This window comes from Sorex fumeus, unplaced genomic scaffold (genome assembly GCF_029834395.1).
Source record: "Sorex fumeus unplaced genomic scaffold, SorFum_2.1 ptg000165l, whole genome shotgun sequence".
In the NCBI taxonomy this organism is placed as follows: domain Eukaryota; kingdom Metazoa; phylum Chordata; class Mammalia; order Eulipotyphla; family Soricidae; genus Sorex; species Sorex fumeus.
The window spans coordinates 1,088,421-1,115,329 of record NW_026606222.1 but is presented as its reverse complement, the minus strand read 5'-3'; the positions used below and the strand labels follow the sequence as shown (position 1 = coordinate 1,115,329).

Here is a 26,909-nt window from a genome sequence, read left to right as displayed (position 1 = left end):
GCATCGCTGGGTGTGACCCCAAACCGAACAGCATGTGTGTGGGGGGCCCACGCAGCTGCGTGTGTGCAGAGCATGTGTTCGGCCCTGTCCAGGTGGGTCTCTGTCTGGCCGCGGTGGAGCGTGAGTCGCGGAGCGGATGATTCTTCTCGGGGCTCCTAAGGCGGAACTGCCCGAGGTGTTTGCCGGACGTTAGGTCAAAGCGTTGAGGACAGTCAGCCGGCTGGTCCCTCTCGCCTGCGCAGACTCTGACGTGGGAACGATTGTGGGTTCAGCACTTTCTCTGCTCCTTCTCAGACCCCAGCAGGGAAGAGCAGGCGGGTTTCAGGGTGTTTGATGGCCCCGTGGGCCAGGGCGCGTGCGCTTGCAGTGGGGGCTGGGTGGGAAGCCGACCCCCGACCCCGTGGGCTTGGGAGTTGCTGCCCCCTCCCCGGCCCTGCCCGGCCCTGACTGGTCCTTCCTCTCTCCGGAGCCCACGTGGGGCCCTGGAAACCACCAGAGAGGCAGCTGGAACCGGGGGACCCGGACTGTGACCCCCCTGGCCTGCACCCCAAGCCTGATTCCTCCAGGGCCTGGGAGGAGGCCGGGGCATTTGTGGTCCCCCGGCCAGTGCCCTCCCAAGGCTGTGGACACTCACTGGGCCGCGGCCCCGCTTCTGGGTGACGGTCAGTGGCCGGGGACCACAGTGGGCTCGGGCTTTGCTCTCGCCGCTCTCCTCCCCTCCCCTGCCCTGCCCTCCCCTGCCCTCCCCTTCCTGCAGTGCCCTTCCTTCTCCTTCCCTCTTCTTCCTCCCTTCCTTGCTCTCTTCCTTCCTTTCATTTCCCTCCCTCCCTCCCTCCTTCCCTCTTTTCCTTCCTTCCTCCCTCCCTCCCTCCCTTCCTTCCTTCCTTCCTTCCTTCCTTCCTTCCTTCCTTTCTTCCTTTCCTCCCCCTTTCTTCCTCTATTAATCCTCCCTTCCTTCCTTCCTTCCTCCTTCCTCCCTCCCTCCCTCCCTCCCTCCTTCCCTCCTTCCTTCCTTCCTTCCCTCCCTCCCTCCCTCCTTTTCTCCCTTCTCCCTCCCTCCCTCCCTCCTTTTCTCCCTTCTCCCTCCCTCCCTCCCTCCTTTTCTCCCTTCTCCCTCCCTCCCTCCCTCCCTCCTTCCTTCCTTCCTTCCTTCCTTCCTTCCTTTTCCTCCCTTTCTTCCTCCCTCCCTCCGTCCCTCCCTCCCTCCTTCCTCCTTTCCTCCCTCCCTTCCTTCCTTCCTTCCTTCCTTCCTTTTCTCCCTCCTTTTCTCCCTTCTCCCTCCCTCCCTCCCTCCTTCCTTCCTTCCTTCCTTCCTTCCTTCCTTCCTTTTCCTCCCTTTCTTCCTCCCTCCCTCCTTCCCTCCCTCCCTCCTTCCTCCTTTCCTCCCTTCCTTCCTTCCTCCCCTTCCTTCCTTCCTTCCTTCCTTCCTTCCTTTTCTCCCTCCTTTTCTCCCTTCTCCCTCCCTCCCTCCCTCCTTCCTTCCTTCCTTCCTTCCTTCCTTCCTTCCTTCCTTCCTTTTCCTCCCTTTCTTCCTCCCTCCCTCCTTCCCTCCCTCCCTCCTTCCTCCTTTCCTTCCTTCCTTCCTTCCTCCCCTTCCTTCCTTCCTTCCTTCCTTCCTTTTCTCCCTCCTTTTCTCCCTTCTCCCTCCCTCCCTCCCTCCTTCCTTCCTTCCTTCCTTCCTTCCTTCCTTCCTTCCTTTTCCTCCCTTTCTTCCTCCCTCCCTCCTTCCCTCCCTCCCTCCTTCCTCCTTTCCTCCCTTCCTTCCTTCCTTCCTTCCTTCCTTCCTTCCTTCCTTCCCTTTTCCTCCCTTTCTTCCTCCCTCCCTCCCTCCTTCCTTTCCTCGCTTCCTTCCTTCCTTCCTTCCTTCCTTCCTTCCTTCCTTCCTTCCTTCCTTTTCCTCCTTCCGTCCCTCCCTCCCTCCCTCCCTCCTTCCCTTCCTTTTCCTTCCTTCCTTCCTTTCTTCCTTCCTTCCTTCTCCCTCCCTCTCTCCCTCCATCCCTCCCTCCCTCCCTCCTTCCGTCCTTTCTTCCTTCCTTCTTCCTCCCTCCCCCCGCCCTCCTTCACCAGTGGGTGCTGTGAGAGGGGAAATGCAGCTTGGCACTGAGGTGGCTGTCTGTCCCGCTGTCTCTGTTTACATGGGGAGAAGTCGGTCATGTGAGCATCTTCAAATAACGGTGAGGTGGCAGAGCCCCGGGGCACATGCGTGGGGTGGGGGCCAAGGAGGGCAGGAGCAACAACCCAGCAGCAGGAGGGTCAGCGTGGGGACAGGACGGAGGTCGTTGGCACGTGGGGGTCTGCCTGCCGCCTCACTGTCCTGCTCCTTCTGTCCTCTGAGCCCCCAGACCTGGTTTAGCACAGGTCACGGCCCTGATCCTCAGTGTTTTCATCTGTGAGATGGATCTTTTGGGGGTGGGCCCTGTGAGGACCGAGGGTGAGGGTCAGCAGAGGGCTGAGGCGCTGCCCAGCCAGCACGGAGACTCTGGGCACTGTCTCCACGTTCGCACCCTGTGGTGACAGCCCCTTGGATCAGGAGGCAGCACGGCCACCAGGAGTGTGGGCGCTGAGATCCCCAGGGAACACGACTGCCAGGAGCCTCCCAGCAGGGGCCCAGTGCCCCCTGGATTGGCCTGCCCATCCCTGTGGGCACGACTCCACTTAGCTGCGGGAGGGAATGTCGCCCTCCAGACTCCCGGTTTCAATAAAACTTCATTGGCAAGAAGTGGGCAGGGGCTGGGAGGGGCCCGAGCCTCGCTTTATCCTGCCTGTCCTCGCAGACCTGCAGGGCTCTGGGGGCCGGACCCGGTCTGACCCTCACTCTGGGCCTTTGACTCCTGAAGCTTCTCCGCGCCTGCCTGGTGGCCGGGGGGACGCTGACCCTGCGCTCCCAGCTTCTAGGGGTCCCTCCAACTGCTGAGAGGCCGGAAGAGAGCCCCCTTACCCGCCCCATGACTTCCTGGTTCAGGTCCCCTTGACCCTACTTGGGGGTGCCCTGGTGGGCACCGTGCGGGACCCCTGAAAATCGGTTGGCCGCCTCCGTGTACCCTTGACACCCACCGAACCCTACGGGACACCCCTCCCGGGAAGGTGATGGGGGCATCTGCCTGGGACCCCCAAGCTGCCGAAGGACGGGGAGCCCCGCGCCCTGTTGGGTGGTCCAGGGCCGGCTGGCAGGGAAGTCGGCTGTGGCGGCCTTGGGGTCATTGCTGTCTGACAGGGCCAAGCTGGGCAGGGGCTGACCGATGGCCTTGAGCTGCCTGCCTGACTCCAAAGGCGTAAGAGAATTCTTGGAGCAAAAAAAAAAACCCAAGCAACGGATTTCTTTTCCCCGAGATATCTCTGTGGGCGCCTCATAAATAATAAATCACGCGGGGATCAGGAGCTGCAGGGTTAAGGCGGCTGCTGGGGCCGGCGGGCTGTCTGCTTCTCCCGCTCTCTGCCCCCCGAGGCTTCTCCCCTTCGCATCTCGAGGCGTGGGGTGAAGGCAGGAAGGAACGTTTCTCTGCGTGGCCAGTCGTGTTGCAGTGTACCAGAAAAAATCTCAGATTTTGGGGTCTCCACGGGATGAGGGCCGGTCAGTAGTCAGCTGTTCTCTCCTCCGGGTCCTAAGGAAAAAAAACCAAACAAACCCTTAATTCTTTTCCGTTTCCCGTGCAGGTGACTTCTAACGGGAGATGGGCTTGGGCACCGTCCCTTGGGGATTATGCTATTTTTAGGGACGCTCTGGAGGGGTGATCTAAGCCGTCTCTAATCTGCTGCAGCCCACGTGCTCCATGACAAGCACCAGCAGGAGTTTACGCCCTGTGGGGGGATTTGGCTGGGGGGGGGGGGTGATGGCTCCTTTAAGGAGACCATGAATGGGCTGGAGCGATAGCCTGGCAGGGAGGGCATTTGCCTTGCACGCGGCCAACCCGGGTTCGATTCCCAGCATCCCTTAGCATCCCCCAAGCACCGCCAGGAGTCATTCCTGAGTGCAGAGCCAGGAGGAACCCCTGAGCATTGCCGGATGTGACCCAAAAAGCCAAAAAAAAAAAGGAGGCCACAAAGGTCGAACGAGGTTGGGGTGCCTGGGGGCGCCTGCTGTTGAGGGCACAGTGCTGAGGCTGATCCCCAGAGCGTCTGTGAAGGCACCCCTGTCTGGCAGCTGCCTGCCCTGGCCTCCCCAGCCCAGGAAACGTGGCACCCCAGTCATCGAGGGCCGGCACGGTGAGTGCCTCTGGGTGCTGGGTCACGCCTGGCCTGGTGTGTGGGGCAGATCCCAGGGTGCCTGGCGCCTCCCAGCATCAGGGCCAGGAGGGAGCCCTGAGCACTGCTGGGTTTTTCCCCCACCTGCCAACTGCCCGTCTCCGGGGGGCGCTGCTGCTGGCCCAGCGGGCCCTGGTGCAGGATGCTGTGTGGGTCTCATGGCCCTGTCTTGTGGGCACATAGCCGGTGCACGATTGTTCTTGGTTTATCTTTTTTTTTTTGCTTTCTGTGTCACACCCAGCGATGCTCAGGGGTGACTCCTGACTCTGCGCTCAGGAATCACTTCTGGCGCTGCTCAGGAGTGGGATGCCGGGGACGAAACCCCGGTCAGCCGCATACAAGGTAAACACCCTACCCACTGTGTCACCTCTCGGGCCCCTGTCCTGGTCGCTGGACACGACTCCCACCTGCCTGAGAATGCTGAGCGTGGTTCTCGGCACACAGCCGAGCTTCTCGGGAGATGAATGCACGAATTCTTCGTGGGAGTCCTGGCGTCTGTGCCCTGGCATCGTTGTCTTGGCACTTGCCAAGCACCTGCCGTGTGCAATCGTGGTTTCACCCCCTGCCCTGTCAGCTCAGGGAAAGGTCTGTCTGCCCGGAGCCGGTGGCCAGTAAGGACCTGCTTCCTTCTGACCATTGCACAGAGCTGCCTGGTGCCACCGTAGCCCTTTCTTGGGTCTCACCCGCCCGCGGTGGCTGATATTTCCCAGGGCACAGAAGCATTTTGGGTTCCTAGCCAGGAGCATCGTGAGGGCGTCTTGCTGTGCTTTTAGTTTGCATCTCCTGAACGAATGAGGCGGTTCTGCATATCCGTTATTCAGTTAGGGGGCCACGCCTGGCGATGCTCAGGGCTGATGCCTGCCTGGCTCTGCGCTCAGGAATCCTCCTGGCGGGGCTCAGGGGACCCTTTGGGATGCGGGGGATGGAACTTGGGTTGACTGCGTGCAAGGCAAACGCCTTCTCCGCTGTGCTATCGCCCCACGTGGCGTCTTTCCTGTTCACTGTGTATCTTTGATAAAACGTCCCGACAAACACTCCCTCCCCCACCCCCGCCTCACACTTTGTTTCTCTTAGTTTGGGGGTCACGTCTGGCAGTGCTCAGGGCCACGTCCTGGGTTTGCATTTGGGAGTCTCTGCTAGTGCTCTGGGGACCATGGGGGAGGCCAGGGACCCACCCAGGGTTGGTGGTTTGCGAGACGGGGACCTTCCCTACTGTACTGTGCCTCTGGCTGACCTGACCTCCCCCGCCCCCCCAGTTCATTATATTGAGACCTTTGAAACTAAATCTCAAGCATTGTCTATCACTGTATTATCACTGTCATCCCGTTGTTCATCAGTTTATTCGAGCAGGCGCCAGTAACGTCTCTGTTTGCCCCAACCCTGAGATTTCAGCAGCCTCTCCTTGTCTTTCCCACGATTGATGGCTCTTTCGGGGTCAGGGGAATGAACCCGTTATAGTTACCGGTTTTGGCATATCGAATATGACATAGGGAGCTTGCCAGGCTCTGGCAAGGGATGTGTGGGCGGGATACTCTCAGTAGTTTGCCGGGCACTCCGAGGCATATATATATATATATATTTTTTTTTTTTTTTCTCTATGATCTGTTGCCGATTGTCTGAACGTGTGGTAATCATGGACCATGGATAGGAAATGTCCCATGATGTGTCCAGAAAGTGGCCTGGAGCTTGGCGTTGGTGGGGTAGTGGAGGTTGACTGCTGGGGCTGGGTCCCTTGGGGTAGGGAGAGCTCTCGCCCGCCGGCCCCTGGGGTGCCCCAGAGTGGAACAACTTGTCATGGAACATTGTCTGTGCACTGTGGATAGAAGGCCTTTGTCGTGCGCGTGACCCAAAAGCATTTTCTCTCACTGGGAACCTTCTCCACCCACCCTCTCCTCCACACCCTCAGTCAGCGGGGCCCAATGAACGTTTTCTTTATTTCCTGTTGCAGATAAAGCTTATGGCCATGGGGGCCAGAGCGAGAGTTCGGCAGGAAGGGCACTTACTTACCTTGTACCTGGGCAACCCAGGTTTGATCCCCAGCATCCCAGAGGATCTCCCCCGAGCACTGCCCGGAGTAATTCCTGAGTGCAGAGCCAGGAGGAACCCCTGAGCATCGCCGGGTGTGACCCCCAAAGCCAATAAATAAATAAAATCAAAAAAGACTTCCGGTATCATCTCGGGGCTGAGCGGACCATCCCCATGAAGGTCAGGCAGTGGGACGTGCACCAGAGTCTCGTTTCTCGGGGGTCCGGGGCCATTTGGAATCAGTGTTTGTCTCGGCTTTCTCTAAGGCCTTTCGCTCGTGAGTGGCTGGCGGGGTTTGTTTGAGAACGAAGCGGCCCAGGAAAAAGTACAGACCTTCCTTCCAGCTGCGTCTGTACTTTGGCCAGGCGTTTCTTGGCCACGCTCGTGAATTTCTTTCCTGGCCCCTTGTCCTCCCGTCTTGCTCTGTGTTCCTTTTCCTGCCTCTGACACGTCCTGGATCGCCGTGGCTGGATTCGAAGGCTTGAAGCTGGATGGCGCGAATCTCCGAAATTTTCGGCTCTTTTGAAAAAACCGTTTTTGGCACGATGGTTTCTTTCCCTTCCCGCTGGCAGGTCAGAGTTGGCCCTTCTGGAGCTAACTGGGGAAACCTCACTGGAATTCTCACTGGGTTGAGCGTCCACCGTCCCTGACCCCAGCCCCACCTCCCCCGCTTAGTGCTGGTTGCTGGGGTTTTGTGGTTTTTCCGTTTTTTTGAAAACTTTTCAATGGAATCACTGGGGGATAGACCCAAGTGGGAAATCCGAGCTGTTCATGATTGGCGTTCAGTCATACGGTGTTCCAACACCCACCCCTCCACCAGTGTCCATTTCCCAGCACCAGTGTCCCCAGGTTCCCGCCCGTCCTCCTCCACACCCCACCTCCTGCCCAGTTTTAAAAATTTTTAAATATTTTCATGAGTCGCCTTTGACCCTCTGCTTTCACTTCCGGCCAGGGGTGCCGCTCTGAGCAGGACCCCGAATGAATGGGTGGGAGGTGTGAATAGCCACCCCCCCAGTGGAGAGCACCAGGCCCTATGTGGGGGGAAGCTGCAACCCAGCAACCCCCCATGCCTGCAGGGTGCAGAGACGAGGCAGTGGGTGACATCTACTCCGGTGACATTTGGGGAGAGAGAATTCAGGAGTTTTTTTTTTTTTAATTTAAATTTTAATTATTATTTATTATTTTTTTTTAATGAATCACCGTGAGATACAATTATACTTACAGACTTCCGTGATTACGTTTAAGTAATACATACAGTGATCGAGTACCCATCCCTCCATCAGTGCCCATTCTCCACCACCAGTGTTGCAGTGTCCCTCCTGTCACCCTCATCCCACCTCCCCCCGCCTCCCTGGCAGGCACAGTTCCTCTTTCTCTCTCCTTTTGGGTCTTGTGGTTTGCGGTATAGGTATAGGTAGGGGGCAGCCAGCATGTTTGGTCGTCATCTGCTTTCAGCACGCGTCTCCCGCCCCGAGCATGTCTTGGTGGTCCCTTCTCTGTCCCAGCTGCCTTTTCCCCCAGCACATGAGGCCGGCTTGGAATGATCCTCCTGGCCCTTATCGCTACTACCCTTGGGTGTTAGTCTCCCATTCTGTTACTTTCTATTCCACAGATGAGCACAGTCAAGAGAATTCAGGAGTTACTGGGGCGCAAGTACTGGGGGTGGGAGCACTTGCTTTGCATGCGGCCAACCTAGGTTCGATCCCTGGTACCACCAGGCGTGATCCCTGAGCACAGAGCCAGGAGGAAGCCCCAAGCACCACCGGGTGTGGCCCCCATAGCATAAAAGAGACATGAGAGAAAATCCGAGGACGCAGCTGATCAGCCCCAAGAAAGGGCCATCGAGGCACTGTGCTCTGCCGGGGGGCCTCCCGCTGTGTCTTGGGCCTGGGGGCGGGATTCGGAGGATGAGCTGGCCCGCCTGCAGGACCCCATGGACACGGAAACACGGGGACGTCAGAGCCAGAGCTCAGGGCCACGATGGGGGCTTCCCAAGCACTCGGTGACTCTGAGAGAGTTTCCGGCCCCTCTTGTCCCACATCGCCGGGCCTCGATGCCAACCTGCAGGTCGGACACCTCAGCCCTCCGCAGCCAGGAGCCGCGTGTGCTGGTGCCGCGCCGTGTGGCAGCCAGCCGGGCCCTGCAGGCTCAGCGGCGTTGGTGCTGGGCTGTTGAGAGCCCAGCGCCGGGGGGAGTAGAAACGGTGCCCTCTGGGCGGGTGGGATTCTCGGGGGACATCTCAGCCCCACCGTGGCAGCTGGCCTTGGGGAGCATAGGAAGAATCTCACGTACGTGCTCCCCCGTCCCCCATGTGTGCTCTGGCGATTGCAGAATGGCCAGGGGCCATGTGAGCAGTGGGGCGGGTGGACTGGGGTGCAGGGATGTGGGGGTGAGCCTGGCACCCCCCAGATACAAAGCAAAGAAAAGGAAGCGCCTCGGCTGGCTGGGCCCTCCCTGCCTCTGGCCCCTCGGAGTGGCCCGGGGCCTTCAGAGCATGGGGAGCACTGAGGAGTAGAGCCTCGTAGCTGCTCCCAGCACTCCCCCGCTACAGAAGGGCGGGTCTCTTGGGCCTGCAGATGCCCTGGCAGAGGAAACTGTGGGGCGCGGGCACTGGGCAGGGACTGTGATAAGAGGTGTTTGTCCTTGGGCCAGGGTGATAGCACGGCAGGGAGGGCGTTTGCCTTGCATGCGGCCGACCCGGGTTCGATTCCCAGCATCCCATAGGGTCCCCCGAGCACTGTCAGGAGTAATTCCTGAGTGCAGAGCCAGGAGCAACCCCTGTGCGTCGCTGGGTGTGGCCCAAAAAGCAAAAAAAAAAGTGCCTTCCCAAGTAGGGCTCAGGTGAGTCAGCTGATGTGAAGCCGGAAGGTGGAGTATGTGTGTGGGGGGGACCCGCCTTAAGCTCCCGGTGCCGAGGGGTCCCTGGGCCACTGCGCGGAGCTCAGGGTGCCTCCAAGGCTGCACCCGGAGATTCGGGTGGTGCCGGGAAAGGAATCAGGGCCTGCGCCCCAACCGATGTCCTACGTCCCAGCCCCTGGAAGGCGTGACGGTTTGTAGGGAGCACCAGGGGTGGTTTTCCTGCACCCGGATTCGATCCCTGTTTGGGTTGTTGCCAGTTTAAAAAATTCTTAATTTTTTTATCCTTTTTTCACATGTTCCTGTTCCTGCAGAGAAAACGAGGTGCTGAAAGTCCAGCTGAAGAAGTACGTGGGCGCCGTCCAGATGCTGAAACGGGAAGGTCAGACCCCCGAAGGTGAGGGGCGGGCTAGGGCCGGGGCGGGGCTGGGGGCTGGGCTGGGCTCTGCCATCTTCTCCCTGGCCCCCTGGGGGTGTGGGACCCGCTCACCAGGCGCCCGATCCTGCTAGAACCGGGCTGGACGGCAGCCCCGGGCGGGATTCTGGGAGATCCCCGGGCCTGCCCCGTCGTATCAGGGTCTTCTTGCTGAAGGTGCCTCAAGGGGTTGTTGTTAGTGGGGGTCCTCTCCCCCGGGGGTCCTGCTGCCTGTCACATCCCCCAGCGTCTCCGCACAGCCGATGTCCTCCGCCGACTCTGACGTCTTTTACCAAAGTGGCTCTTACTGGCCCATGGCGAGCAGTGTGCTCCCAAGCTGGGGCGCGCACACACACACACACACGCACACACATGCACGCCCACACAGGCACACACATGCACATGCACACACAAACACACACAAACACAAGCACACACATGCACATGCACAGACACACACACACACACACACACGCTGAGACGCAGCCTTCACGGCGCCTCGTTCGCCGTGACACGCAGCCCTCGCCATGGAGGCTGCTCCGACAGGCACCGCCCGTGACTCACCGAGCTATTTTTGCCGACTCGCTCAGGGAGGCCCAGGCCGTGGGCACAGAAGGGGCAGCACTCGGGGATCTTGACACTCAGGTGCTCGAGGGTCTGTCTGTCCAGGCCCATCTCTCCTGCCCCACTGCCCTTCGGAAAGTATCCCTCAGAGTGAAACTTTTGTTTGTTTGGGGGCCCTGCCTGGCGATGCTCCGGGGTCCCTCCTGGCTCTGCGCTCAGGAATCACTCCTGGTGGTGCTCGGGGCACCCTGTGGGATGCTGGGGATCGAACCCGGGTCGGCCGCAGGCAAGGCAAACGCCCTCCCCATTGTACTACCATTCTGGCCCTCGTAGTGAAAATTTCAATACTGTTAAAAATTTGCTATTTTTAATGCTGTTTAAAACTCTACTGTCACTCTGGTGCCTGACTTTACACACACACACACACACACCCTCTCACCTGGGTCTCCACCTCCTGCCTAGCCTCAGCTCCCACTGTGCCCAAGACTTTGGCTTCAGACGTCCTGGGAGTTCTGGTTCTGGGATTCTCTCCAGAGGCTTTATTTTCTTTTAGAGATAGAACCCCCCTCCCCACCCCCCAACCCAACTCGGTTGTGTTTGCAAACAGTGGAAATGAAAGGACGCCAACGAGAAAGCGGATCCCAAACAAAGAGCTGGGATGCAGGTATGGCTGGATCCAGGTGCAGTTTTCCAGGACAATGACGCCCTGGCCCCGGGGCCTGTTCTCAGCTGAGGGTTACCTCCCTGAAGGGGGGCCGAGGCCCACGCCCTGTGGCTGGCCCAGAGACTCGGATCTTGCTCTTGGATGGGGAAGCCGGAGAGAGTCCCGGAGTGGGAAGTGATGTGTGGGCGGGTCAGCGGGTCCCCACCCCCACAGGAAGCTCCGCCCCTCGTGCCTCAGTGTTCTGGCGCCCGGCAGAAACGCGTGCCCTGGGAAAGGGTCGGTCCCTCACAGGCACACGCAAGTCTTCCTCCTCCTTAGAAAAAATCCCGACATTGTTTGAGTTTAATGATTCATATTACGAATTATTCATGAAAATGATCTTTTAAGCTTCTTATAATAGCTGAAATTATCCTTCATTAGATACTGACAGTTCCTGTGATGGGTGTAATTATAAAAAAATATTCTTAGGCCGGCTATATTCTGCAGTGTTAAAATTACGCAGATGAGCGCCGGGTAAGAATAGCTGCCGGGTGGGAGGGTCCGGCCCGCGGGAGGGGGCGGCCTCCTCGCGCCCGCGAAAACGGTTGGTCCACGCACTGCACGTTCCCTGCGGGTGTGTGACGGCAGCAGAGGCAGCACCCGCACGGAGCACCTGCCCGGGAGCGGGAGCGGGAGCGGGAGGGACCCCCCTCCCCCCCCGCCTGGCAGCAGCAAGCCCCCACGGCGGCCTCAGGGTGGCCGGGCCCGATGGCCGTCGGGCTGTTCGTGGGCCAGCGACTCAACTCTGCCCATCAGCTCGCACACTCGTGCACACACAACCCCCCCCACACACACCACATACACACACCACTCATACACACCACACACATACGCATACACACCACTCACACACACACACCACTCACATAGATACGAACACCACTCATGCATACCGCACACGCACACACCCCACTAACATGCATACCACACACGCACTCACACACACACACACACCACTCAGATACGAACACCACTCATGCATACCACACACGCACACACCCCACTAACATGCATACTACACACGCACTCACACACACACACACACCACTCAGATACGAACACCACTCATGCATACCACATACACACACACCCCACTAACATGCATACCACACACGCACTCACACACACACACACACCACATACACACACCACTCATACACACCACACACATACGCATACACACCACTCACACACACACCACTCACATAGATACGAACACCACTCATGCATACCGCACACGCACACACCCCACTAACATGCATACCACACACGCACTCACACACACACACACACCACTCAGATACGAACACCACTCATGCATACCACACACGCACACACCCCACTAACATGCATACCACACACGCACTCACACACACACACACACCACTCAGATACGAACACCACTCATGCATACCACATACACACACACCCCACTAACATGCATACCACACACGCACTCACACACACACACACACCACATACACACACCACTCATACACACCACACACATACGCATACACACCACTCACACACACACACCACTCACATAGATACGAACACCACTCATGCATACCGCACACGCACACACCCCACTAACATGCATACCACACACGCACTCACACACGCACTCACACACACACCACTCACATACACCACTCAGTACATACGAAGTATTCACCCCCTCTGATACACATACATAGCACACCCCAGATACTTAAATCACACACACATACACCACACACCTCATCTGTGCACACACATATCACGTTCATGCATACACGCACCCCACATACGTACACACATACACATGGGAATTATACACAGCACACAGCAACTCCATACATGCCACACACACATGCACCACGTAACATATATCCCACCTGTACCTCACACACACACACACCCACACCCACACACGCAGACACCCACATTCTCACACACCCCTGAATGCACACCTCCACGCACACACCCCCACTCACACTCACTTGTCCCACCACACACTCAGTCATACACATACCCGCACACACACTCTCACAGCGCCCTCTGGACGCACACATCTCCACACTCATCCCCATTCATGAGCACACACATATACCACCACACACTCACAGCCATCCACACACAATCACACAAAAACACCGCCACGCACTCACGCCCATACACACGCGTAAGACACCACCACACACTCACACGATACACTACTACACAATTATATATACTCACATGCGCCACCACACACTCACAACCACACACATACACTCACACACATACGTCACCACACACACACAGTCAGACGCATTCACTCACGCTCCCCCGGAACGCACACACCTCCACACACATCCCCAGCCTTAAACACACACTCACACACGTCACTGCCCGCTCACAACCATACACACACACTCTGAACGCACACACCTCTACACCTCCCGCTTCTCGACACACACTCCTACAAATACACTATCATGCACAATCATACACACTCTCATGGCCCCCTTTGAACGCACACACCTCCACGCACACGCCCCTACTCACACACACACAAACACCACCACACACAATAATACACACTCTCACACCCCTGTACCCCCCACTCATACACACACCCCCAGACTCCCCCACACACTCACAGCCACACACACCCCCCAAACACACACCTCCACACCCCCACTCACATACACTCTCACACACATGTACTCCACACAGCATACACACACACACACACACCCTGAATGCACACCTCGCCCTCCCCCCACTCGTACGCTCACCTGCACTGAGTTCAGGGGAGATGCTCCCTTGCGGTGGTGGCCAGGGACCCCGCTGGCCCTGCCCCTCCCGCCCTCAGGGTCCCGTGGCTTCTGCTCCTCTGTCACCCATAGGGGCTTCTCCCTCGGGGCCTCCGAGGCTGGGGCCCTTTGCCACGGGGAGGCGCTGGCACATGGCGGGCAGAGGGTGGCCCAGCATGGTTCCCGGTGCTTCCCACTCTGGCCGTCCCCTCCGAGGCTCGGCCTCTCTCCCGGCCGGGCCCCATGGCGTGTCCATGCTGGGGTCCAGAGCGCCCCAGCCCTGTGCACCCAGGCCCAGCCCCCGGTGTCCCCTGAGGGTCGCCAGGAAGCGCTCCTGAGGGTAGAGGCGGGAGTAGCCCTGAGGACCACCAGGTGAGACCCCCCTGAACCAGACTAACAGACTCAGGTGCCAGGTGGGAGCCAGGTGGGAGCGCCCTGGAGCCCATCGCTGGGGGGGTCTGCCGAGCCCTGGGGACTTGGGGCTGCCCTTCTCAGCCCGCCTTCACCCCGAGCCGTTTCCCGGCGCCTTCGCCCAGCCCCCCTCCTCCCCTGCACCCACCCCCACAGCGGCCAAGCAGCTGGCCTGTCGTCTCAGGAGAGATGAGGTGCTTCCCCAGCCTGTGAGGGGAGCCCCCACCTGGCAGCAGGCTGGCAGGGACCCCTGCACCCCACTTCCCCCCACTCCGTCTGTGCCTGGGGCTGCCTTGCCGAGTCCCCCTGGGAAAGCGGCGGAGCGGGACAGGAGGGAGGGGGCTGCGCGGGAAGGAGGGACCCAGAGCCAGAGCACAGCGGGGACGGCCCGTGAGAGCCACCGGTGGCACGCGGCCGACCCAGGTTCCGTCCCCGGCATCCCGTAGGGTTCCCCGAGCACCGCCGGGAGCGATTCCTGAGCGTCGCTGGCTGTTTCTCAGGGCTTGGCTCCTGCTGCTCTCCCCTCTTGCCTTTCTCCTGCCCACACCAGCGCGTGCCACCGGTGGCTCTCACGGGAATGTGGTCGCTGTGCTCTGGCTCTGGGTCCCTCCTTCCCGCGCAGTGGGTATTAATAGCGGGAGGGAGGTGGAACCTGAACCTGACTTTTCTGTTCAGTGACGCTGTGTGCCCTGCTGGCCGAGGTCGCCCAGGGGACCAGCTGGCCCGCTGCCGTCCACGTTTTCGGCCCCCGCCCCAGTCGCGGGGCAGAGGCCCGTGGTGCCCGCGGGAGCTTGACGGGGCTCCCCCGTCCGCCGTGTCCTCCTGCCCGGCCCCTCTCTCCACGTCAAGCTCACCGCAGGGTTCTGGCTACTGGTCCCAGCTGGAGACTCGGAGGAGCCCCGAGCAGGGACGCTGAAAGGTCTCTGGGTAGGACACAAGGAAAAAGAGAAAGGTTCGTGCCCCATGCTGTCACCCAGAGGGAAACGCAGCTCGCAGCTGGCTCCGAGCGGGAGAGTCACACCCACTCCAGGCTGGGTGCGAACATAGGCCACAGACTCGGGCAGGGAGCTTGTGGGGCGCGTTTTTTTTTTTTTTTTTTTTTTTTTGCTTTTGGGTCACACCCAGCTATGCTCCGGGATGACCCCTGGTTCTGCACTCAGGAATCACTCCTGGCAGTGCTCGGGGGACCGTGTGGGATGCTGGGAATCGAACCCGGGTTAGCCGCGTGTCAGGCAAACACCCTCCCACTCCAGCCCTGTCATTCCAGCCCTCGTGATTGAACGTCCCAGTGGTGGGCGCCGGAGGGAACAGGGTGGGTGCGGGGAAGGACCCAGATCAATCACCATCTGGGCCTTATTGGGAAAGGGCAGTTTCCTCCTTCCCTGCCTGGTCTTGGCCTGGAGCGGGGCCCGTGTGTGAGTTCTCGGCTGCTGGGTCTCCTGCTTCTGTGGCAGGGGGCACCCACACTGATGTCCTGCGTCCCGCCAGCCCGGCCTGGCCTGTCGCAAATCTCATTAAAAGCATCGTCAGTTCTGTTCTGCCGACCGCTGCAGGGCCAAGCAGAAGTCTGGCTGGAGAAAGGCCGGGGTGAGGTGGTAGGTAGGTGGGTCCCAGCGTTTGGGACCTTTGCTCTCCGCCATGTGGGGACCGCTCTCAGGGGCCAGGCCACACCCAGGGGTGCTGTGGTGTGTGTGTGGGCGGGGGATGGGGAAAGTTTGTGTGATGCGGGGTCAAACCCCTGGCCTCACGCACGCACACCCCTCTGAGTTTGGCCGTGAGAGCAGAGTTCTAGGCGGGAAGTGGGGTCAGGGGGAGGGTTGGGAGGGGCTGATGTCCAGGCGTTTTCTTGCAAGTTCCACCCCCACAGCTCATGCTGGCCTCTTAGGCCTGGACGGTCGGCACTTCCTGGTGTGAGGGACAGTCTCAGGGCCCTGGGGCTGGGGACTGTCTCCGGGTAGAGCTGGCTTCTGCTGCGGGCGGCATTTAGAGACCCTTGTTAAATAGTCACTGTAAGCCAGCAAATGGTCACTGCACCCCCCGAGCTGGCAGGTGCGCCTGCCCCCGTCCCCTCGCTCACTGCGGCCTCTGCATGGAGCATCTGATGCACCAGAAGGACTCGTGTTCATATTTCTCCTCTCTCTGTTTTTCGGTCATGCTTGTGGTTGTCTAGAGGGTTTTAAATGTCTGGAACCGTTTCCTGGGTGTCCCCCGACTCACCGGGCTCTAAAGTGCGCGAGCCTGTCCCCTAGGCTTCACCCCCCCTCAGGCTGCTGGCTCGGGCGGTGCCAGCAGTGACCGGAATGCAGGGCCGGTCTCCGAGCCCTCACTGTCACTGCAGACAAGTGCGTGTCTGTGTCTGTGTGTGCGCGTGCGCAGAAGGACCTGCACGCTTGGACCAGAGTCACGGGACACCAGGTGTGGCCACGCCTGCCCAAAAGGCATTCGAGGTCACTCCGAGTGGACCTGGGGAACTGTGTGGGGTGCCTGGGCTTGAGTCGTGCTTGGCCGTGTGCCAGGCAAGTGCCTTCCCCGCCGTGCTTCTGTGTTGCCACTCGGGTCATTTTTTTATTATTATTATTTTTTTGCTTTTTGGGTCACACCCGGCAATGCACAGGGGTCACTCCTGGCTCTGCACTCAGGAATCACTCCTGTCAGTGCTCAGGGGACCATATGGGATGCTGGGAATCGAACCCGGGTTGGCCGCGTGCAAGGCAAACGCCCTCCCCGCTGTGCTCTCTCTCCAGCCCCTATTATTTTTTTTTTAAAGAATTTTTTTTCTTCCTTTTTTTTTGCTTTTTTGGGTCACACCCGGCAATGCACAGAGGTTCCTCCTGGCTCTGCACTCAGGAATGACTCCTGGCGGTGCTCGGGGGACCCTATGGGATGCCGTGAATCGAACCCGGGTTGGCTGCATGTAAGGCAAACGCCCTACCCGCCGTGCTATCGCTCCAGCCCCAAAAGGATTTTTTTTTTCTTTTCATTTGTTCTACTTCTACTCGGGGGCCACACCAAACGAAGCTCAGGGCTTGCTCTTGTTTCTGCACTCAGGATTCAGTCCCGGGGACCATCTGGGATGTGGGCGGGTCAAACCCAGGTGGGCTCATGCCAGGCAAGCTGCCCGACCCAGTGTGCTCTCTCTCCGGCCTCTCAGGCCCCTTGGTTTTCGACTTTTCTCAGAGCTCATGACACGGCTTCCCTATGTTTGAACTCTGGAGGGAGGCGCGGAGCGAGGGCTGAGCCCCCTGCGCCCCCACTCCCCGCTCCCCTGGGTGAGAGCAGTGCTGTTCTCCGCTGCTCTCGGTCCTTCCTCCTGTAGCGGGTCGTGGGGTTCTGCTCTTCTGGGTAACAGCGTTCACGGAAACTGCAGGGCCGGGCCTGCCTGGGCGCTGCTCTTCAGAGACCCCGGCGGATGCCGAGGGCCGCCCTCTCGGAGGGTAACTGCAGTAACTCCACGGTCTTCTGGGCACGAGTCCCAGTTTCCTCCTCCTTAGAAATTACCTTGTTACTTCTCCATGGTCCCGGGGAGCTCTGAACCCCAGCCCTGTTTATAAACAATTGACTAGATCCTAGGTGACTCTCGTAACACACCCAGTGGCACTCCAGACGTTTGAGTGGGAGGAACTCCTCAGGCTGGCCCTGGTGGTCTTCAGACACTCGTGTTGTGAACAAAGGGGGCGCGTTGATTCCACCTACCTCGATGATGGCTCGTCTGTTTATTGTCTGGTGCCCTGCCTGTTGGTGCTCAGGGTTCCCTCCGGACTCAGTGCTCAGGGATTCCTCCTGCCGGGTCTGGGGTCCCCACAGGGTGCCGGGGATGGAACCCCCCGGCCAGCTGCCGGCCAGGTGAGCGCCCTCCCCGCTGTCCCGTGGCCCCGGCCCGGGTGGTTTGGCACTCATTCCTGTGGCGTGGGAGGTGGTGCCGAGGTGAGGACATGCGGGTCCGGGACAGCCCCCGCCCATGGCCCCTGTGGCTGAGCTTGTCTGTCCTTCCTCCCTGTCTGTGAGTCCGTCCTGCCTGTTCTCCATCGCCTCTGCTGTCAGCGACCGGTGCCTGGAACTGGCCGGGAGGGTGGGAGCCCCAGTCCCTGCCATGAGGCGTACCCCGGTGTTATGGGGCCACCCCCACAAAGTGCTCTCAGAGACCCCCCGCTGTCCATGCTGGGGGGGCCCAGAACTGGGGGAGAAACGCAGGGATTTGTGGGCAGAGCAGAGCAGCTTTCCGGCTACGTGGTGGGGACACCGGCCTGGCCCCTGAGCTCCCTGGAAGTGGTGGTGTGTCTACAGCGGAGATTCGGGCCGTTGCCCCTGGGACCTGGCTCCGCCTTGGGGCGAGTGTGTCTGAGAAGTGCCTAGGTCGGCAGGAGGGTGCTGGGTGCCCGGGGAGAGCCCACACAGGTGCCCCGCCGCCCTGGCCAGGCACTTCACCATCACTGCTGGCCACACCCAGCAATGCTGACTCCTAGCCCTGCACTCAGGAATCACTTCTTGGGGGGCTCGGGGGGACCCTATGGGATGCCGGGAATCGAACCCGGGTCTGTCACATACAAAAAAAATAAAAAGCAATTAAAAAACAACCAATTTTTATTTTTATTTATTTTTATTTCATTTTTTTTTCTTTTTGCTTTTTAAGTCACCCCTGGCGATGCACAGGGGTGACTCCTGGTTCACGCACTCAGGTATTACTCCTGGCCGTGCTTGGGAGACATATGGGATGCTGGGAATCGAACTCAGGTTGACCGCGTGCATGGCAAACACCCTACCTGCTGTGCTATCACTCCAGCCCCCAGAAACTAATTTTCAGAATACTGATGGGAGGGGAGCCGAAGTGAGGATACAGTGGGGAGGGCACTTGGCTTTGTGTGCGGCTGAGCCCCTTGAGCCCGCCAGGAATGATCCCTGAGCATAGTGCCAGGAGTCGGCCCTGAGCACTGCTGGGTGTCACCTTCCCCCTTCCCCCACCCAAAGTAAAACAGAACAAAGGATGCTGATCTGTCGTGTTTCTTCTTTCCCGAAGTCACTCCCAGCCTCTGGAGCGTGGATGGCGAGGTCCCGGTCTCGGAGCAGAAGCCGGGGGAAGTGGCCGAGGAGCTGGCCAGCTCCTACGAGAGGAAACTCATTGAGGTAAGTGTGGTGGGGAGACCACAGGGCCAAGCGGCCACGGTGCGCCCTGCACCCCCTCCCAGGGAACAGAATTTGGGGTGGTAGGATCCAGGTGCTCGCGGGGGCGTCAGAGCTGGCTCCAGCATGTGGGCGAGAGATCATGTGTGCCGAGGTCGCTGTACACGCGGGCGGTGGCCTCAGTCTCGGGGTTGAGGTGACCGGAAAGCGGAGAGAGATTCGGTGCCCTTGGAGCTGGGCGGTGCCGAGAGGCGGGTGAGACGCGCCTTCCATGTGACCGACCCTGGGCGTGGGGGACACCCCAGCCGCATGAACTGAGCGCCACATACACGTGCAGAGATCTGTATTTGGGGGAGTTTCTTTCTTTTTCAGATCTATTTATTTATTTATTTATTTTCTTTCTGGGTCACACCCGGCGATGCTCAAGGGTTACTCCTGGCTTTGCACTCAGGAATCACATCTGGTGGTGCCTGGGGGATCCTTTGGGATGCTGGGAATCGAACCCGGGTCAGCTGCATGCAAGGCAAACGCTCTGCCCGCTATACCATCGTTCCGGCCCCAGCGTCTGGATTTCTTTCTTTGTCTTTCTAATCACCTTCCTCCCCAGCCAGCGCCTCCCTCCCAGGTCTGTGTGTTTCTTTTCTCCTCGACTGAGGTGCTGTGATCTCCCGTGCTCTTCACGATCCTTTCACGAGCTCGTCATTCCAGTGCGCAGCCCGGCCCCCTGAGAGCCCCGCCTCCTGCCCCAGTGTCCCCGAGACCCCTCCCATCCCCAGCGCTCCCAGAACAGCTCAACATGTCACCTTAGGGCGTGTGTCGCCCCCTTGCTATGTACTGTAATTGTTTTCGAGATGAGACTATAAAAACTAGCTCCTGGAACCGGAACTTTTATGACAACTTTTTTTTTTTTCATTTTTATTTATTTATTTTTTTACAGTTGTAGATTTACAATTTTTTTTTGTGCTTGGGTTTCAATTATACAATGATCAGATACCCATCCCTCCACCAGTGCCCGTTTTCCACCACCATGGATAATATCCCCCCACCCCCATCCCCCCATCCCCCTGCCTCTGTGGCAGGGCAATCCCCTGTGTTCTCTCTCTCCTTTTGGGTGTTGTGGTCTGCAAAAGAGGCATTGAGTGGCAAACATGTTCAGTCCATAGTCTACTTTCGACATGCATCTCCCCTCCTGGGAGGATCCTCCAAACACCCTTTATTTGGTGCTCCCTTCTCTATCTGAGCTGCCCTTTCCCCTAGAATGCCGGGCTGGCCTCTAAGCTATGGGGTAATCCTCCTTATGATAACTTTTTATGACATCTTATTTTCTCATTCCTACTTTGGACAAACTGGCCGGCTACCGAATGTAGCCTGCCCACACGGCAGAGTCTGGCAAACTCCCTGTGGCGTACCCCAATATGCCAAATACCAGTAACAATGATGGGTCTCGTTCTCCTAAATAGCCTTGAATATAATCTCAGGGCTAGGATGAAGGAAACGTTACTGGGGCCTGCTCGAGGCAATCGACGAATAACAGGATGGTCGTGATTCGTGATTCGTTTTGGGGCCACACCTGGCTGTGCCCAGTTCCTGTCCCTGGCTCTGTGCTCAGGGATCACTCTTGGTGGTGCTGAGGGGACCCCGTGGGCTGCTGGGGATTGAACCTCGGCCAGCAGCATGCAACGCAAGCGCCCTCCTCGCTGCCCTGTCTCCCTGGCCCCAGAGATTGTTTTTTGACTCTTGTTTTTGGTAGTTGCCACAGCTCTGGGCCTTCTTAGCAAGCCTGGCAGGGATGGAGCGGGCCCTGTCCCCGGAGGCTGTGTGTGTGTGTGTGTGTGTGTGTGTGTGTGTGTGTCCAGCCCCGCCAAGGGATGCGCTGTCTGTATACGCAGTGACCTCTCACTGGAAGATGGTCACCGTGGAAGAACCTTAGGACCCTGGTGGCTTTGACTGGGTAGCAGCAAGTTCCATCCCAGTGGGCGTGTGGCCTGGACTGGGGTCCGACTCAGCGCTCCCACCAGGCGTGACAGAAATGGTTGGTGGTCACTAGGGGGCCCTGTAGCGGGATCCTGGCTGGTCCTGCTCTGCCTGTGTCCTGTGGAGTTTTCCGGGGCCCACTGGGGTCCACTCCCCCACCCCCACCCTAGGGCCAGCTGGGATTCACTTTCCCCTGGGCCAGTTGGGGTCCACTTCCCCCCGGGGTCAGTTTCCAGGTTCTCCCCGCCCCCCCCCCCCCCATTCTCCTCCTTGGAAGCAGTTTGTGGCTGAGAGACTGCGTATATGCCTGGGGTCCTTCCTGTCACCCTCCCTGCATCCCTGCCCACCTCTGAGGGGGGAGGGGCACACATCCACCATGTGTCCTCCCATAGGTCAGCAGTGCCCAGCGCCCTAAGCCCACAGCTCCGACTTCTTCCAGGCTGGCAGGACTGCAGGGCTCCGTGTTCAGGAATATTTACCATCAGCGGGATGAGTGGGGGAGGGTTTTCTGCTCCCCCCCATAGAATAAACAATGTATCAAGCACATTCATTCTTGTTACAGTGGCAGAGTCACTCTGATCTTGTTTATTTTTCTCAAACAAACAGCTCTTGGTTTCATCCATGTTTTGGATTGTTTTGGGGGTTTCCACGTCATTCATTTCTGCTTTAAGTTTTATCATTTCTTTCCCCTTGCCTGGCTTGGGCTCCTCCTGTCAGTCCTTTTAGAAGACCTTGAGCTGTGAAGTCAGGTCATTTGTGTGGGCCCTTTCTTCCTTCCTGAGAAGTGCTTGCAGAGCTACACATTTTCCCCTTAGCACAGCTTTGGCTGCGTCCCACGGCAGCGTGAGTCTGAACGGACACGTGAGCTTCAGTGTCAAGCAGGCAGAGAAACACACGGAGATTCCCGATCACGAGCTCTGGGCCGCTGTGGGCGTGACAGTCATTTCTATGGCAGGCAGGACTTCCTCAGGCTGTGGGGGCCGGGGGGCACGTGCACCCCACCCCAGTGGTGTCAGAAGTCGACACCATGGTCTCTGGCAAATTCTGTGACCACTGAGAGGTCGTTTTTCCCACAGAAGAAGCTTCCCAGTAAAACACAGTGTCGGATTGGGAGTGGATCTGTGTTCCGCTGAGGCTCAGAAATGGGAGGTCTTGGGGCCAGAACACTATGACAGCAGGGAGGGCGCCCGCCTTGCATGTGGCAGGTCTGGGTTCGATCCCCGGCACCTTAGAGGGTCTCTCGAGCACCGCTGGGAGTGACCCCTGAGCATTGCCAGGTGTGGCTTCCCTCCCCACCCCTTGCAAAAAGTGAAATGATGGAAATCGTTCTGAGCCTGGCAGTTTGGAAGCAGACTGTTACTGCTCTGGTAAAGGGCTATTCCCAACACAGACACCCGGCTCTGAGGCTGGAGAAGCCGTGGGAAAAACCTGAAGGAGCACGTGACCGCAGGAAGGGCCCTCGGGCCGGAGGTGGGAGTGCAGGAGTGGGTGTTTCCGGCAGAGGAGGCAGGGGCAGGCGAGGGACCCACCGAGCCCAGACCTGCTTGCTGTTATTCAGCATGGAGCTGCCAGGACCTGGGTGAGGCGGGTCTGTGTGCCCCGCCCCCTCCCTCATCCTCCTCACGGCCCCCAGATAGCCTGAGTCAGGCAACAGGGTGTGGGGTGGGGGGGGTGTACAGGCTAAGCTGCCAGCTCTGGGATGCCAAGGGGGGCGGCGGCATCTGCCCATCCCCTCGCCCACTCCCTGGCTGTCCTCATGCGGCACCTGGCACTCTTCTTCGGGGCTTGGAACGACACAGAACTCAGCGTGGGGCTGTGCCCGGCCCGGGCTGCTTCTGAGTTCCCGGGGCCGCCCCACCAAGTCCCGGACCCTGCCCGAGGGCTCTGTGTCCGGGGGAGCTGCCCAGGGGCGAGTCTCCTCACCTGGTACCCAGGAGATCCTTCGGATGCCGGGGGTGGCCACGGATCCTTTGCTCTCTCCAGAGGCAAAGGTGGGTTCAGCTCAGCCAAAGTGGGGGGCCTTGTTGGAGCGATAGGGCAGCGGGGAGGGGGCTGGCCTTGCACGCGGCTGGCCCGAGTTCCATCCCCGGCATCCCATAGGGTCCCCCGAGCACTGCCAGGAGTGATTCCCGAGTGCAGAGCCGGGAGCAAGCCCTGAGCATCACCAGGTGTCCCCCAAAGCCAAACAAAGGTAAAAGGTAAAGGCCCTCCCGTTGATCGTCGATTTGCTCGAGCGGGCCCAGTAACGTCTCCATTGGAGACTTTGTTGTTACTGTGTCTGGCATATCGAATACTCTCGGTAGCTTGCCGGGCTCTCCGAGAGGGGCGGAGGAATCGAACTCGGGTCGGCCATGTTGGCCGCTTGTAAGGCAAACGCCCTACCCGCTGTGCTATCGCAGACAAATGAACTAGCCAAAGTGGCGGTCTTGGGGCTCCTGTTCTCAGCCCCCGCCCGCCGTGGCTGTGCTGCTTCCGCCGGCCCCTCCCAGCCTCCTCGCCGTCGCGCCGTTCCAAGCCCCAAGCTCCGTAGCGTACCTTTTCCTAGGTGGCAGTAACCGTTTTTTTTTTTTTTTGGTAGGGGGGAGTGAAGAGAGGGGGATTTAGATGATGAACTCTCGTTTGCCCAGAATGAGGATGGCAAGCTTTGCAAAGAACATTCTGGAACGCTGAGCTCGATCCAGAATGTTTTATTCACAAAGCTGCCTTGATCATCGATTTCAGTCATGTGGGTTACTAATTTTCCAAGAATGAGAATATAATTAAAATATACTTAACACTAAGATGCAACCCAACATAATTTGATCTTTGATAATTTAGAAGGCAGTTAAGGAGCCTCAGGGCCGTAATTACAAACATCAATTATCATAGTGTGATACTATAAAAAAATCTGGTTATTTCAGCGTTCTGGTGATTTGAGAGCTGTAGAAACGAGAATCTGGAGTGTGTGCGTGAGGCGCATAGATGGATCTGTTGAACCCCCGGCCCCCCGAGGGGCTGATGTGTGATTCCGCCCCTGACAAGTGTCAGAGAAGGGGAGGCGAGGGTGCGGGAGAACCCGATCTTGAGTGGCGTGCCAGGTCGCGCTGGTCAAGTGCCGAGTGCTTGAAAAACCTTTGCTTTTGGTTGCTATCTCTTATTTATTTGGCTTTTGGGGTCATACCCGGTGATGCTCAAGGGTTCCTCCTGGCGGTGCTCGGGGGACCCTATGGGATGCCGGGGATCAAACCCAGGTGCAAGGCAAGTGCCCTCCATGCTGTGCTCCAGCCCCGCTAATTTATTTATTTATTTTTTTACAAAAGTATTGAATGCCGTGGCAGCACAGACCGATGGGGGAGGTGGGTGGGGCTGTTGGCGGAGGCTCTGGTGGAAGCAGTGATGGGGTAGGAAGGGATGGCGGAGGGTGTGTGGAGGACATGGTGACCATGGTTGACCATGGTTGAAGTGCCCTTAGTGAGGAAGAGGAGGGTGTGTGTGTGTGGGGGGGGTGGTGGTGGTGTGGTTCCGGCCATGAGGTTGCCACAAGTCCTGGGAATGGTGACAGGGGACAGTGAGCAGACCCTCGCTCTCTGGGAGAGATCTGGGGTTGCCGGGGCTCAGCCCACATTGGATTCTGGAACCTTCCTCCCTGCTCCAACCCCAGCTCTGAGGAGCCCGTTGTCTAGCCAGGCCTGGGCTGATGTCGGTTCTTTGGTGAGTGAGACAGGGCAGAGGGGCTGGATGCGGCCTCCAGGAGGGAGGCTCCTGGCAGGCCCGGGGTGGCCCCGAGCGGCCCTGGGGGTCACCCCCGCCGGCTTGGCCCTGGAGTGGGTGGGGAGCCCCTTGCCTGAATTATAAGGGGTCTTGCGGGTTCGCTGGTGGAAGGCCAAGGAAGGGCAGGGAACGGAGGCAGAGATTCAGATTCATGTGGGCAGCAGCCCTGGGCCCGGGTCCGAGTCCCCTGCCCCGTCTCTCGCGCCTGCACGTGGGCATGGACAGGGCGGAGGGCGCCTGAGGATCCGTGTCTGGCCCTGAGCACCGCAGGGGTGGGGGCGGCCGTGCCCCCCACCCGGGGCCTTCCTCATCCTTCATCGGGACCGCTGTCCCTGCTCACCGCCGGCAGCTTCTTGGTTTCCCATCGGGCCTCAGTTTCTACGGAGGGGAGGAGGAACAAGCAACCTGTAGAGGAACCCAGCTCCCGGGCATCCGGGGCAAACAGATGCAAGCGGGAACGGGCCGAGAACAGCTGGTCCCAGAGTTAGACACATGCCTGGAGTTAGGGCCCCCGGAGTCAGGAACCTCCAGAGTTAGGGCCCCCAGTTAGGGCCCCAGAGTTAGGGGTCACAGAGTTAGGACTCCCAGAGTTAGGGACCCCAGAGTTGGGGACCCTCAGAGTTAGGGACCGCAGAGTTAGGACCCTCAGAATTAGGGACCTCCAGAGTTGGGGGCCTGGAGAGTTAGGGACCCCATAGCAGCTTGTCAGGTCATGGGTATGTCATGAGGCGCTCGAAAGGGTTTGTTTCTCCTCTTTTTTAGGTGTGTTTGTTGGGGTGGTGTCACACCCAGCGATGCTCAGAGGTTCCTCCTGGCTCTGTGCTCAGGAATCACTCGTGTTGGTGCTAAGGGGACCCTATGGGATGCCAGGGATGGAACCCAGGTCGGCCTCCTGTCTGGCAAACAGGCGGTCTGCCTCCCTGCTGTGCTCGGGCCTGACAGAAGGAAGCTGTGCCCCCTGGGATGTGGTCTGCAGAGCCGTGAGGGATGGTGCGGGAAGGCCCTTTGCTTTGTAAGAATCAAGGTTGGTTTTTTTTTTTTTTTTTTTTTTTTTACAGCTGGTTTTTACATGCATCCTGGCAGCTCTTGTTTAAAGGTTAATTGAGAAACTATAAGGAGAATCGACTTTCTAATGGGGGGGGGGGGTTGCTACATTTAAGTAATAATTTAAGTCATCTTAAGGTTGTGACAGGCACTTTATAAAGCCGAGGCTTAAGCATTAAGGCTCAGCCTCCCCCCCTGGCCCACTGTTCACTGTTGCGGCAAAGCAGATCAAATGCATTAATTAAATATTTGGGAAGTGCCAGGCCCATTCTTACTTATTATCTCGCGTGAGGTTGACATCTTGGCAATCTCTGAGAACAAAAGGATCCTCCGAAAATGGGGTTTGCGCTTTAATTTATCAGCTGGATTACATAGAGCTTTAATTTGTCTTCTTCCCCGAACCCCCAGCAGGAGGGGAGAGCCTCGGGGCCCTTCCTGTGGCCGGTGACACCTTCCCTGTCCCCACTCAGGCTGCCTGGCAGGGAGGTTGGAGCTGTCTGTCCCTTCTATCTCTTCCTGGGCTGGCTCCATTGCCCGGCACTCGGGGCAGGGCGCCTGCTCTCCCAGGCCGAGCTGCCCTGGATGCTCTGGGGGAGCATGTGACCCAAAAAAGCAAAAAATAAACAAGAGAAAGGACTGGGTCCTCCCTGCCTGTCACAGGACGCTGCCAATGTGCGGGTGTGGGCTGCCCTGACTCCAGCCCTGAGCGTCTGCCTCTCCGATCTTCATCTTGTTTGTGTTTTGGGTTACACCCGGCGATGCTCGGGGCTTCCTCCCGGCTCTGCACTCAGGGGTCCCTCCCAGTGGGGCTCAGGGTGATGGAACCCGGCATGACAGCGCCCTCTGCGCTGGCTGTACTGTTGGCCGCTCACCTCGGGGCACCAGAACCTTGGCCCTGTGGAAGGCCTCCTTTGTTTGCTCTGTGCCCCTGGGTGCTGGCGTGGCACCTGGGAACCTTCCACCGGCTGGAGACTAGTGTGTACCACAGCCCCAGGCCAGCACTAAGGCCCCTTTTCACAGCAGC

General features: G+C 58.8%; 1 protein-coding gene across 1 annotated transcript in view; it reads left to right on the top strand.

The window, feature by feature from the left end:
* Window positions 1-26,909, top strand: part of SNX29 (sorting nexin 29) — an 81,323-nt gene that overhangs the window by 36,669 nt on the left and 17,745 nt on the right. The window contains exons 13-14 of the mRNA XM_056107415.1: window positions 9,438-9,520; window positions 19,014-19,120. Of these exons, the coding sequence (XP_055963390.1) occupies window positions 9,438-9,520; window positions 19,014-19,120 (190 nt within the window). The remainder of the gene's footprint in view (window positions 1-9,437; window positions 9,521-19,013; window positions 19,121-26,909) is intronic.